Below are 13,567 nucleotides of genomic sequence, written 5' to 3' on the forward strand. Positions count from 1 at the left end.
AAACTGCTGCAGGCTGAATGGGTGGAGCTAAACTGCTTGAGACTGGAGGCGGGAGCCAAACTGCTATAGGCTGGATGGGTGGAGCTAAACTGCTTGAGGCTGGATGGGTGGAGCTAAGCTGCTGTAGGCTGGAGGTGGGAGCCAAACTGCTGTAGGCTGGATGGGTGGAGCTAACCTGCTACAGGCTGGATGGGTGGAGCTAAACTGCTGTAGGCTGGAGGTGGGAGCCAAACTGCTGTAGGCTGGATGGGTGGAGCTAACCTGCTATAGGCTGGATGGGTGGAGCTAAACTGCTGTAGGCTGGAGGTGGGAGCCAAACTGCTGTAGGCTGAATGGGTGGAGCTAAACTGCTGTAGGCTGGATGGGTGGAGCTAAGCTGCTGTAGGCTGAATGGGTGGAGGAAAAACTGCTGTAGGCTGAATGGGCGGGACTAAATCGCTGTAGGCTGAATGGGCGGGGCTAAACTGCTGTAGGCTGAAAAGACAGTCATATGTAAATGTATTCATGGTTATGACATCACAACCGTAGTGAACTCAACTTACTTTTTCCATATATGGGCTGTATAGACTCGGGAGTGAACGGTACATTTTGAAACATTAACATGCTGAATCAAACTGTTTAATTTCAAAAAGCAAATAAAATATAGAAAAAATGGGCCACATAAAGATTTCTAGGCATTCTAGATATTTCACATAGCTCTGCTTTACCAGTTATAGCTATTCTGACTCAGTGTGTCGCTCAGTGTAGGTTAATATTGTTTATAATGAAAGTTATTATGATGTGTTTGAATAGAGCACTGTAGGAATTCCGTACACATACATGAGAAAGATGGAAACACGCACAATTACAGGCACAGTCACTCTCCCGCACCGTCATATTGTCAACGCTTGACATGTAAGCAGCGGTAGTGCTCTCAACAAGTGTGTCATGACATGACATTTCAGAATGAGTGTTATGTCATAGTAATAACACCTCCACTGACGTGCCATAATGGCTGTTTCAAATAAAGGCCCAGCGGGAGCACTTCAGCCTGAAGGAGCTATCCCGTGGGTGTTTCACACCATAATAATCCCCATAAATCATCAAAACACCATCATCCACTTCATTAAAAGCACCTACCTCGCACGTCCACTCAGTGCCCACTTTATAAAAAGCCTCTACATTGTACTTCCGCTCACTTGCCACTTTATTAGAAACACCTACCTTGTGCTTTTGCTAACTGGCCACTTTATTAGAAACACCAGCCTGTTACATCCACTCACTGGCCACTTTATTAGGAACACCTACCTTGTACTTCCACTCTCTGGCCACTTTATTAGAAACACCAACCTTATACTTCCACTGACTGGCCACCTTATTAGAAACACTAACCTTGTACATCCACTTGCTGGCCACTTTTCTACCTTGTACTTCCACTGACTGGCCACTTTATTAGAAACACCTACCGTGTACTTCCACTGACTGGGCACTTGATCAGAAACACCCACCTTGTATGTCCACTAACTGGCCACTTCATTAGAAGCACCCACTTTACAGCTGCACTATATGGGTGTACAGTTACAGACTGTAGTCCATCTGTTGCTGTACAGTTTATCACCCCCTCTACGCTCTGTGTGAGGGATGGAATTAGCTGAGATTGAGGCAATTAGCTTATGTAATTTAAAAAAGGGGAGTTAAATGACCACAGTGGGCTAAGTGATCAAGCTTTCAGCTGCTTTGTTCAAATTCACTTCATGTGGCCTTTACTTAACCTGACTGGCCAATTAAGAGCAAGGCCTTTACAGTCTCGCACATAAAAAGAGTTTTTCGGGAAATGTTTTTGGTAAATGTCACGCTGGCCTGCAGCTGCAGCGGGGAGGGCTTGAACTTACAATAATGTACTGTGTGTGTGTTCGGCAGTGTTCTGGCTTCTCACAGCCTGCTGTTTACTCTGGATTAGCCCCTTCATCTTCCTCCTCTCTCCTCATGCTGTTACAGTAGATATTTGGCCTGCAAGTGCCAGCACTGTGAAAAAGAATCAAAGCGAATTAGTGTTTTGCAGAAACCTGAAGGAATAATTTTTGCAGAAAATCAAATGATCAGATTTCCCTTTTACCCAAAATGCTGCATGATCAACCAAACCATTGTCTGAAATTAGCATTTTTAGTTTTGCACTGGAGCTACGAGGCTAACGTAGCTAACAAGTAGCGGATAACAGCACACTGCAGGCTTTAATGATCACACACTGGCCTTAAACTGTGTGGAGGTGTTCAGTATCTCTAATAGACTTGTTTACGTGTTTTTTGACACTGTATGACACACTGTTGTCTATAAACATGGACAAAAATACAAAGTTCAGGCCTCAAAGGTCACGGCTGCTGCTACTGTTGTTAGCTATGCAGTGTACTTTTGTCCATGTTTATGTCCGTCAGTGTATGGCTGTAGATTTTTTAATTATTTTTATTTTTATTCACTGGTTTGGAGGCTAAACTGGTGCTTGGAGGCTAAAAAATTCAGAAATGCTCAAATTTAGCAGCAGCCTCTTCAGATGTGCTAATGAGCTAATGCTACAGCTAACCAGTACAACACTGGATGCTAATAAGGACTCGTCGTCTTTGTTAGGTCTTTTTTCGACGATGTGCCAACATGTTAATCTTTCAGAGAAATGTATTTCCACTCTTTGTGGCCCGAGCCAACGGCAGCCACAGTAGCTAACTTAGTTAGCAAAAAAGCTGCACTACCTTTGCCTTTTCACTCACATCCATAACGACAAATTCATGCTAAAGCATTCAGGCTTCACTGTATTAAAGTGTAATGTAATGAACATACTTATTCACAAATACTAGCAAGACTGTAAAATGCACAGTGCTGTTAGAACATAAAATCTGCTTTTTAAAGAACTGTTAGCCTGGTTACTCTGTCTTATCCGTACTTGTACACACCCCTAGCTTATACCTTGCTAGTTAGCATCTGTAAACCACATAGTTGGTCTGGTCAGTTCCTTGGGGTTTTGGAGGTAAATGACCAACTTATTCAGCTTTTTCTGGGAATAATCTTGTTTATAATACAGTATTATTTTAAAAGCCCTACCAATATGCTAATTATTTATTAAAATGTTAACCAACTGTGAGCTAGCAGTTGTCAGTATCACTGTGCTTTGTGCCGGTTTATATCAAACAAGCTTGCAGCTTTATACTAATCATTTCTTTGCTGATGTTACCAGAGAAGAAGATCAGCTCAAGGCATTGTTGTGAATGCCCTGGTTTTAGCGTGTTTGTGTTGCAAGGAATTGCAAGTTGCAAGAGGTTGCATCTTGTCGCGATTCTTAGGCCTTTTGACTCCAGTAACAGCTCTAATTCCGTGATGCAACAGTGGGAAATGAAACCTCCAGCTCATAAAGCCCGTCTCCTGATGAACCCTGCTGTGTTCGGTCTTCTGCCGCGGTGCCGCGATTGCTCAGCTGCCTGCGTCTCTGCGTGGTGGTCAGAGATAATGGAGGACGCATTAGGGGGCAGGCAGGCTGTGGTGGCTGCCTGTGGAGGATTAATTAACCCAGGGATTGCGTACACATTTACCCACCGTGCCTGAAAATATCAGCACTGCTGTTTTTCACCGCCACACACAGCATCGGCTGCTGTCATTAGCCCTGGAACCTGGTCACTTTTTCATAATGATGAATTGTGACCGGTGAGGTGGTCACCCCTCTGTCTTTCTTTCTTCTTGTCTCTTAAATTGAGCATTGCTTGGAGCTTCCTGGGTCTAGCAGAGAGTTATACACTATTTAGAAGGATGGTTTAGAAAACGGTAGCTAGCTAACATACTTAATGTGGCTTAAAGTATGTGGACACCTAAACATCACATCCCTATGTGCTTCTTATTGTTATTCATATTGTTGCTCCCCTTTTGCTGCTATAAAAACCTCTTTGCTTCCATTCAGCCTTAAGAGCATTTTAGCCGTGTTCCATCTGCTAGCTATGTCTCCCGCTATCACACGGTGTTAGCAAGCTGGGATGGTGAGAAGGCCAGCTTCAGATTGCTGCTAACGCAACGTCATTGGAGCTCAGCAAGCTTGGAGGAGAATGCTAACTGCTAATTCTGTTTACGTCAGCTAATACATTGGCTAGCCTGCATTGGCTAGCATTGCAGTCAGTGATGGGAGGAATGGTGCTAATGGAAATTAGCATTATTGTTGTGGTGGTAATTTGGTGAGCAAAACCTACTTATTAAAGTGTTTGTATTAAACAGTTCTGTATTATGATGTATTCTGTTCATTATCATAAGGCAAACAGTGTAAAAGTTCATTAAAGAACATTAATGACTGAGGTTACTTGGTTAGCATACGACAAAGGAACAACATTTCATAGCAGAATAATTGTTTATCTCGACTGTTATTAATAATAACTAATTATTTACTGAAAAATTGTGTATTTTATCATATTTCATGTTCTCTGACAAAAACAGTAAGTCCTTTGATAATGTGTGTTACCATGATGTCATAACAGGTTTACTCTACTTAACTTAGTGCCTAACAACACCCTTACCCGTGGTAAAAACACACGGCCTCTCGTGGCTTTTTGTTTTATTTTACTATTTTGCCCAATAAAATTGTTTAAGATTTTTTACTTTTGTTAAAGAAGGTTTCCTTAAAAAGTGAAGGGACATCCTTCATCCATCTGTTAACTATGCTTTATGTGTTGTATTTTCTTTTCTGGTCAGCCAGTTAGAAAGTATTTTTCAGGCTGTTTTGGGCCTTTAGCTCAATGTACAGCCATTCACTCCACTATAAACCCTAAACACAGGGGCTTCATGTTGAGAAGGGAAAGGAAAAGTAAATAATATTCGTTGGCTTTTGTGTGCTGGGCTGGTATTGTTTTATGTATGAGCTCTCAGCCTGCGGTCATTCTGGTCAGTTTGTAGCAGTAGAGGTAGCACTCAGAGCCCTGCTGCATGTTTCATTCTCCACTTTCTCCTCACTGCAGATCCATTAACTCAGACAGAGCATGCACACACACACGTACTCACACACACACACACACACAAACACACACACACACCACACACACACACACACACACACACACACACACACACTCACAATGTCATTTCCTGTGACAGATTGAATTCTGGGTTGGGCTTAGTGTGGATATTGCTTTGGAAACATCAGAGACTGCAGATGAAATTTAACATTCCCTAATAACTAAACCTCTTACTCTCTCTCTCATTTGTTCTGTCTTTCTGCCTCCGTTTTTCCCTTTATCACTCTCTCTGTCTCGTTTTCTGTCTCTCTTTCACTCTCTCATTTGCTCACTCTCTCGCTTTCTCATTCTCTCCATCTCCCTTTATCTCTCTGTCTTTATCTCTCTCATTTGCTCCCTGCCTTTCTCTCTCCCTCTCTCTAATGCAGTGTGTTTATGGAGTCTGTATTGATCTGGGGCAAATCAGGTCTGAGTGAATCAGTTCTCAGTGAGTCAGCTCTGAGTGATTCAGTTCTTAGTGAATCATTCTGTGCAAATCAGTTCTGAGTGAATCAGTTCTCAGTGAGTCAGTCATCAGTGAATCAAGTCTCAGTGAATCATTCTGTGCAAATGAGTTGTCAGTGAATCAGTTCTCAGTGAATCCATTCTGTGTGAACCAGTTGTGAGTGAATCAGTTCTGTGCGAATCAGTGCCAAAGGTGTCGAGTCGAGTCATATGACTTGGACTTGAGTCCAACTCGAATCATGAATCTGATGACTTGAGACTCAACTCGACAAAGTTGAGAAAGACTTGTGACTCGACTTTGAGTTGAACACCAATGACTCGAACTCTGACTCGGAGTTGAGCCTCGTGACTTGAGAAAGACTCGAGACCCAAAGTGGAAGAAATGTGGAGAGACTGACTGCAGTTGTTTACTTTTCATGTGAATAGATTGATTTCTTGCCGTAAATCTGATATACAGCAACATCGGCAAATGTCTGTTTCTGTGCTTATGCTCGGCTTATTTTAGTACTGACTCGGGTCTTCAGTAGAGATTCAACTGTCTTGCCTTGGGACTTGAGTGTTAAGATTGGAGACTTACTTGTTACTTGCAACTTAGTGACTTGTTCCCACTTGTTCTCTGATAAAATCTAAGTGCATCCATTCTGAGTGAATCAGTTCTAAATGATGATTCTGTAACTATATTCATCGCACACCTGCCTCTATTTAGTACACACACACACACACACACACACACACACACACACATGCACACACAACAGACACATATAAAATAAAGCAACCCACTAAACTGCACCATCTGTTTTTAGAGTTCTTTATGTTTTCTTTCATTTCCGCCATATTTCCCCAGTTCTGCTTCTTTTCCTGCACAGCTGCTCTGAGTGAGAATACATTCTGGATGTGACTGGAAATGTAATTGTAAATAATGGCAGGAAAGCATCAAACATCAGGGGAAGAACAAGTTTTTGGAAAAACTAAAGAGAGTTAAAGATTGGTTACTGAGGTATAGCATCACTTAGCTACAGTAATACAAGAGTCGATGGTCAATGAAAGTCCTCATAAATATGCAAATACACACACCAATACAGATATAAATGTATGTTTGTATTTCTATATTTGTGAGGACTGCGCTGTGTGTGTGTGTGTGTGTGTGTGTGTGTGTGTGTGTGTGTGAAGGACTCAGGTGGTGCCATGAGGTCCTGCACCTGCAGCTCCTTCACATTCTAATGAATCACTGTTTTTATTCATACAGGTACATAACAAAGAGGAATAACCCAGTTTCATCTGTTTGTCTCTGTGTTTGTGTGTGTGTGTGTGTGTGTGTGTGTGTGTGTGTGTGTGTTGTCGAATGTCACTGGAGTGTGTGGTTTGCTTAGTAAAGTCGTGTTTAATCTTTTGTTTGCTGGTTGCTCTTCTAGTGGGTAGAAGAGGACAGTGAGATGTGAGGTGATAAAAACCAGCTACTTTCACACCTCCTTTATCTCTCTCTCTCTCTCTCTCTCCTCTTGAAGGAACAGACTCTTCTCCTCTCTATTATCTATCTCACACACATACTCACACATACACACAAATGCACACCATGTACTCAGTGCTGAGTGGTGAGACAAAGATAGAAACAGAGAGAAAGAGAGACACAGAAAGAGAGAGAAAGAAAGAGAGAGACACAGAGAGAGAGAGAAAGAAAGAGAGATGTTATAAGAGTAGCATGCACAGGAAAAAAAAAACAAAGCAAGAGGATCTGGAAAGAAACAGAGAGCGAGGACGATGAGGATGATGAAGAGGATTCAGAGCAGGAGCTCCATCAGCGTTAGTTGCCATGGTTACACAGGCTTCCCCCCTGACCCTGTGTGAGCTGAGCCACAGGATCGGTCCTCGGAGAGCACTGCCACGTAGCACTGTGGACCTCTGTGTGCTGTATAGAATGCAGGAGAAAAATGATAGAGGAAGGAAAAAAGGATTCCTCAAGTAGTGGCAACAATCAGTTTATCGTTTTATCAGTTTCTTCATTTAACACTGCAGCTACACGGTGCACACAGGCAGTTCACCCCATTCTACAAAAAAGGCCGAGCATTCATCTAGCATTCACCAAGATCGGGGGTCGGCAACATGCGGCTCTTTTACCGGCCCGTTGTGGCTCCACAGCAGAATTAGATTTGTAGGTAATAAAGCTCTGCTGATCGTTCAACACAGTTTTAGCAATAAATGGTCTTAAACGCTGGAGTTAATGTAGAACTGCTGATTTAAACCCTGAAGGTTGGCGCGCGGACTTCACCATAGCAATGCAGACAACAGTCTCGCCTAGGTAGTAGCTAACGAAAAGGCAAAGAGAGAGATTTAAGACAAACATCAGCATTTTGGAGACGAATGGACTTATTTGCATTTATAATCACTCCAGCTGGTTTCTTGATATGTTTAATCTGCAACCAGAAACTGTCAAACACTAAAAAGTCAGTTTTTCATTCGCCAGCTTCTCTTTTGAATTTTCCTGTTCCACCTTAAATGGGGCAACAGTTGCATTCTGATGCCTCAGGCACCATTTAAGGTGGAATGGGAAAATCCGAATGAGAAGCTGGAGAATGAGAAGCGACTTCAGCCTCGTAAAAATCGACCGCTAAGAGATATTTTACAAGAAACTGTTCTACTTTTGAGGAAACGTTTCCTGCCGGAGATGCGAGAAAAGCAGCTATAGCTGAGCTGAAGCTTAAAGCAGAGTAAAGTAAGTCTGAATTTTTGTTTATATTATATTTTTTAGCCTATATTAGTACATTAGCACACACGGAGACATATTTACAGCCAAGATGGTAAAATAGACATAAAACGTTGCTTCTCCCAAGGTGGTTTGATTTTTGTTGGAAGGACAAATTGGCTCTTCTTAATATTTGGGTTGCTGACCGCTGACCTAGATTAACAACAAAAATGGCTGTAAACAGTGGCTCACAGTTGTTCCCAAGACTTTCAGCTATGCTCTGCCTTATATTTTCTTTTACCTCTGCATTTTTATTGCTAGCATGTTTCCTGCTCTGCACCCCTGACTGGGCCCACGGGGGGCTTGTTAATTAGTTAATGAGTTGAATTAGGTGTGCTAGACAGGACAAAGCACAAATATTGCTCTGATTAAATCGTCTACACAGCGCTGAACATCTGTCCTTTTCAGACTCCATGTGAAAGACAGCATTAATATAATTAGGAATGTGTTCATTTTGAAAACGTATTTTTTTTCAGTGTGAATCGATCTTATCTGTTTTTCCGCTCTGTGAATGTACCCTTGTTTATGTGTTTTTGTACAGCTTCCTCAGTTTTAGTTGTGTACTGAACAGCATGTGCTCTTGAACGCTCCACCTGTGATCAGTGTGCGACTCAGTGGTTTATTGCTGTGGCATTTCTGACCGTTCCGCTGCCCATATGGCTCACAGCACTCTGGTCACTGACCTATTATAGCTGAGAGCCTCTACGGTGGAGATTCTCCTTTGAAATGCCACTTCATGTTTATTGTACAAAATAATTCATTACTGTTCGTCTGTTATTTGTTTGTGTGTGTGTGTGTAGCTGCTGTGGAGGCGTGTGTGTTGCACGGACTCAAGCGGAGGGCAGCTGGGTTTTTGCGCAGCAACAAGGTGGCGGCTCTCTTCACAAAAGTGGGGAAAAGTTTCCCCCCAGCTGAGGAGCTCTGCCGCAAAGCTCAGGAACTGGAGCAACTCCTTGAGAGCAAGTGAGAGCTACAACACTACACAGCTACAGTGTTCACTACATCACAGCCACAACACTACACAGCTACAGTGTTCACTACATCACAGCTACAACACTACACAGCTACAGTGTTCACTACATCACAGCTACAACACTACACAGCTACAGCGTTCACTACATCACAGCTACAACACAACACAGCTACAGTGTTCACTACATCACAGCTACAACACAACACAGCTACAGTGTTCACTACATCACAGCTACAACACTACACAGCTACAGTGTTCACTACATCACAGCTACAACACTACACAGCTACAGCGTTCACTGCATCACAGCTACAACACAACACAGCTACAGTGTTCACTACATCACAGCTACAACACTACACAGCTACAGCGTTCACTGCATCACAGCTACAACACAACACAGCTATAGCGTTCACTGCATCACATCATTACAATGTTACACTCCTACACCATGAAGTGCATTGCATACAAACATTGCTACATCATATACTACAGTATCCAGTATAACATCACATAGCTACAACACCACACAGCTACAAGTAAATCACCACATACCTACAACACAAGACAGCTACAGTATGAAGTATATCACACAGCTATGTTGAAAGACTTTTAATTCAGGATTTACAACAGATTTGGGTTTTACTTGTTGAAGTTTTTCACCAGCTCTAAATCTCTTTGCACCTCATTTTCTTCACAAAATTGTAATTTGGCCAGTTTCCTTAGGAAATCACGTTAATAGCTTGCTGTGTTCATCTGTGTGGGCATATTTCTGCATCAGCCTTATCTTCCTCTGTCGCTCCAGTGGAGGATGTGCTCTAAAGCTTTCAGCCAATTTAGCTATAATTGTAGCTAGGCTAAAGCAGCCTTTCATCCAAGTATGTAATCCTTTCCTCTCCCTCTCTCCACCTCTCTTTCTCTCTCCTTAGACGGAGTCAGACGCTTTCGTGCGACAGCTCCCGCAAGCTGCCCAAGCTGCCCGGCCTCTCCCCGCAGTCCGTCCGGCATCTGTGGATCCGCACGGCTCTCATCGAGAAAGTGCTCGACAAGATCGTCCTGTACCTGGTGGAGAACAGCAGGTGATAGATAGGGGTGGGAAAAGCACTTAAAGGGGAATTTTTAAAATGTCTGCATTATCAAATGACTGTGATGTAAACAAAGTCATTCAGAATCATTCACAGCGGTGGTGATAGGAGCCAGACGTCCACCTCTAAACACTCCCTCACAGAAAGCTATGCTCCCTTTAGATGTTGGTGGTAGATGGATGACGGCAAACCGGATATCCCATTGTTTTCAAAGGGGCTGCGACAGAAAATGCTGCCACCGCAGCGGCAGTGTTCCTCAGACCACATCAGTGAGATAAACCAGATGTTGAATTTTCGGGGAGCCATGGATGCTAAACAGTCGCAGGAATTTAGAACAAAAAATAAAAGAGTCTGGAGCATCCTCCTGCCCTTATTCACCTTAAATAAACAATATGCACTGCTCTGATAATCATCCATTTTCGTTGGCATGGCTTCATGCTCACTGGTGGCTTTGAAAAGTAAATGAAATGGCTGTACAACTGTGTTGTAGTCATGGTGACCCCTGGTTCCTATCACCACCACTGTAAAGACATCTGAGTCTCTACAATCAACCATTTCACACCAGACCACTCTGAATGATTCTGTTTACGTCTAACCGAATTAGTTATGCAGAAATTTTGAAAGATGGGTGGAATTCCCCTTTATGTAATATTGCTGCTGTAGTGATAATAAGCCTGTAATAGTTATTATGATGAAGTTGAGTACTTTATTAGAAATAAACTCAAGTAAAAGGACAATGATTATGATTTAATTATACTTTAAATGACCATTACAGGGAAGTACTGTAATGAGATGCGTAGAAAGACACACGCAGTGGATAGACAGATACGCATGCTGCCCACTCATGCTTATGAGGTGGTCCTATTCCTAAACTATTTTGGTTTCTTAACAGTTTCTCCTCCTTCTGTAAAAATGTGGGGACAATGTAAGTGGCTACCGACGTAAGCAAATGTCTATGGCCTAATTTATCAGCACCCAAAGTGGGGTAAATGTAGAAGAATAAAGATTACCTTCCACTGACCACTGAAAATATCTGAAACTGGACTTTATGTAGCACCCACATATTGACTGCTTCAAAATAATGATCAACAGCCATGATGCCGCTGCGCTGTTGTAAGTTTGAAAACGCTTGTGCAGCTTTTAAGCTGGGAGCTCATATTTACCTTAATTTCTTCAGCAAATGAAGTGTCAAAATGAAGGCGGCTTCAGATGATGGGAGGGACTGAGAAAGAGTAGACAGAAGGAATTTTATTTCTTATTACCGTCATCTTCAGACTCGTTCACTATATTTTGTTGATTTTGTATTTGCTCTTGTTTTGATTGCAGTAAGTTTTATGAAAAAGAAGCCGTTCTGATGGACCCGGTGGACGGCCCCATCCTGGCCTCGCTGTTAGGTATCTCTTCAGCCCGTTCAGATATTAATCACGATTAAAAATTACTTTCAGCATCATTTGATTTTCTGGCATTTAATGTTCTGTGCTGTTGCCATCACTGCGGTGTAATGGGTGCTCAACCCAAATGAGTGCAAATGATATACTGATATAATCTCTCTCTCTCTCTCTCTCTCTCTCTCTCTCTCTCTCTCTCTCTCTCTCTCTGCCTCTCTGTCATTCTCTCTGTCTCTCTCCTCCAGTGGGCCCATGTGCGTTGGAGTACACTAAGATGAAGACGGCCGACCATTTCTGGACGGATCCGTCGGCTGATGAGCTGGTGCAGAGACACAGGATCCACAGCGCACATTACAGACAGGACTCACCCACCAAGAGACCTGCACTGTGTGTGAGTCGGCTTAATCTGCACTCACTCCACAACCAGCACGGCATACCCAACACCATGCCCAACACTAACTCTATACCAACACACTATACTCAACTCTATATCCAACAACAACTCTACAGCCAACGCATTATACCATTATACCCAACACACTATGCCCAACACCAACTCCATACCCAACACACTACACACTGTACCCAAGACTGACTCTACACCCAACACACTACATGCTGTACCCACACACTAAACACCATGCAACCATCACATTATACCATTATACCCAACACACTATACCCAACACCAACTCTATAACTGTACCCAACACCAACTCCATACCCAACACACTACACCCTGTACCAACACACAACACACAGTACAACAATCAAATTGTACCATTATACCCAACACCGACTCTATACCCAACACACTGTACACTGTACCAATACACTACACACTGTGCAACCATCACATTATACATTATACCCAACACCAACTCTATACCCAACACGCTACACACAGTACCCAACACCAACTCTACAACCAACACATTATACCGTTATACCCAACACCAACTCTGTACCCAATACACTGCGCCCAACATTATATCCAACAACACTACAACCAACACATTATACCATTATAACCAACACACTATACCCATCACCAACTTTATACTCAACAGACTACACACTGTACCCAACACCGACTGTATACCCAACATACTACACACAAAACACGCTACAACCAACACACCATATCCAATGCACTACATGCTATACCCAACAAATTATAACCAACACTTTTGACCTAACAATTTCTACTCTGTACACTACATAGTATATCCAACATATTAAACCCAACGCACTATACCAAACCCTCTACACCCAAGACACTATATTCAGTACTACTATACCCAACACATTGTATCTAATTCATTATAACTAACACCCTACACCTAATGCACTGCATTCAGTACCCAAGATATACCCAGCATGACGTGACACACTACAATTTTCATCCAGGACACTACACCCAGCACTGCACACCCAAAACTATACCCAAACACCAAAATCAAATGTACACCCAACACACTATACTCAACGCTCTGTACCCAACAATCTACTTCCAGTACACACTCTACACAAAGCACATTCTACTCAACATTTTATAAACAAATTATGCCCAACACTCTACACCAGATAAACTATATGGACTGTGCCCAACAATCTACATCTAACAGACTCTCACCATGTCCAACAACTGATACAACTGAGCACACTATACCCAGCACACCACATTGAGAGAGTTTTGTTTTTAAAAAGTGTTGGCTTGTTGAACCAAGGCATCCACTTGCTGTGTTTAAACAGGATGAAGGTATGAGGCTCAGAACAGACTGGCCAGTTTAGGATGCCACAAATTGCCACAAGCTGGCTTGTCAAAAAACACAATTTCAATCTGGTTAACACAAGAAGCAAATTGTATCTGAGCTTTACAGCGTGCTGCCTAAGCCAATCTTTCCACTTCAATTACA

The 13,567-nt window shown here is 42.6% G+C and overlaps 1 protein-coding gene across 1 annotated transcript in view; it reads left to right on the forward strand.

The window, feature by feature from the left end:
- Window positions 1-13,567, forward strand: part of sgsm1a (small G protein signaling modulator 1a) — a 74,166-nt gene that overhangs the window by 29,620 nt on the left and 30,979 nt on the right. The window contains exons 4-7 of the mRNA XM_036599234.1: window positions 9,003-9,165; window positions 10,105-10,254; window positions 11,587-11,654; window positions 11,894-12,039. Of these exons, the coding sequence (XP_036455127.1) occupies window positions 9,003-9,165; window positions 10,105-10,254; window positions 11,587-11,654; window positions 11,894-12,039 (527 nt within the window). The remainder of the gene's footprint in view (window positions 1-9,002; window positions 9,166-10,104; window positions 10,255-11,586; window positions 11,655-11,893; window positions 12,040-13,567) is intronic.

Source organism: Colossoma macropomum, unplaced genomic scaffold (genome assembly GCF_904425465.1).
Source record: "Colossoma macropomum unplaced genomic scaffold, Colossoma_macropomum, whole genome shotgun sequence".
In the NCBI taxonomy this organism is placed as follows: domain Eukaryota; kingdom Metazoa; phylum Chordata; class Actinopteri; order Characiformes; family Serrasalmidae; genus Colossoma; species Colossoma macropomum.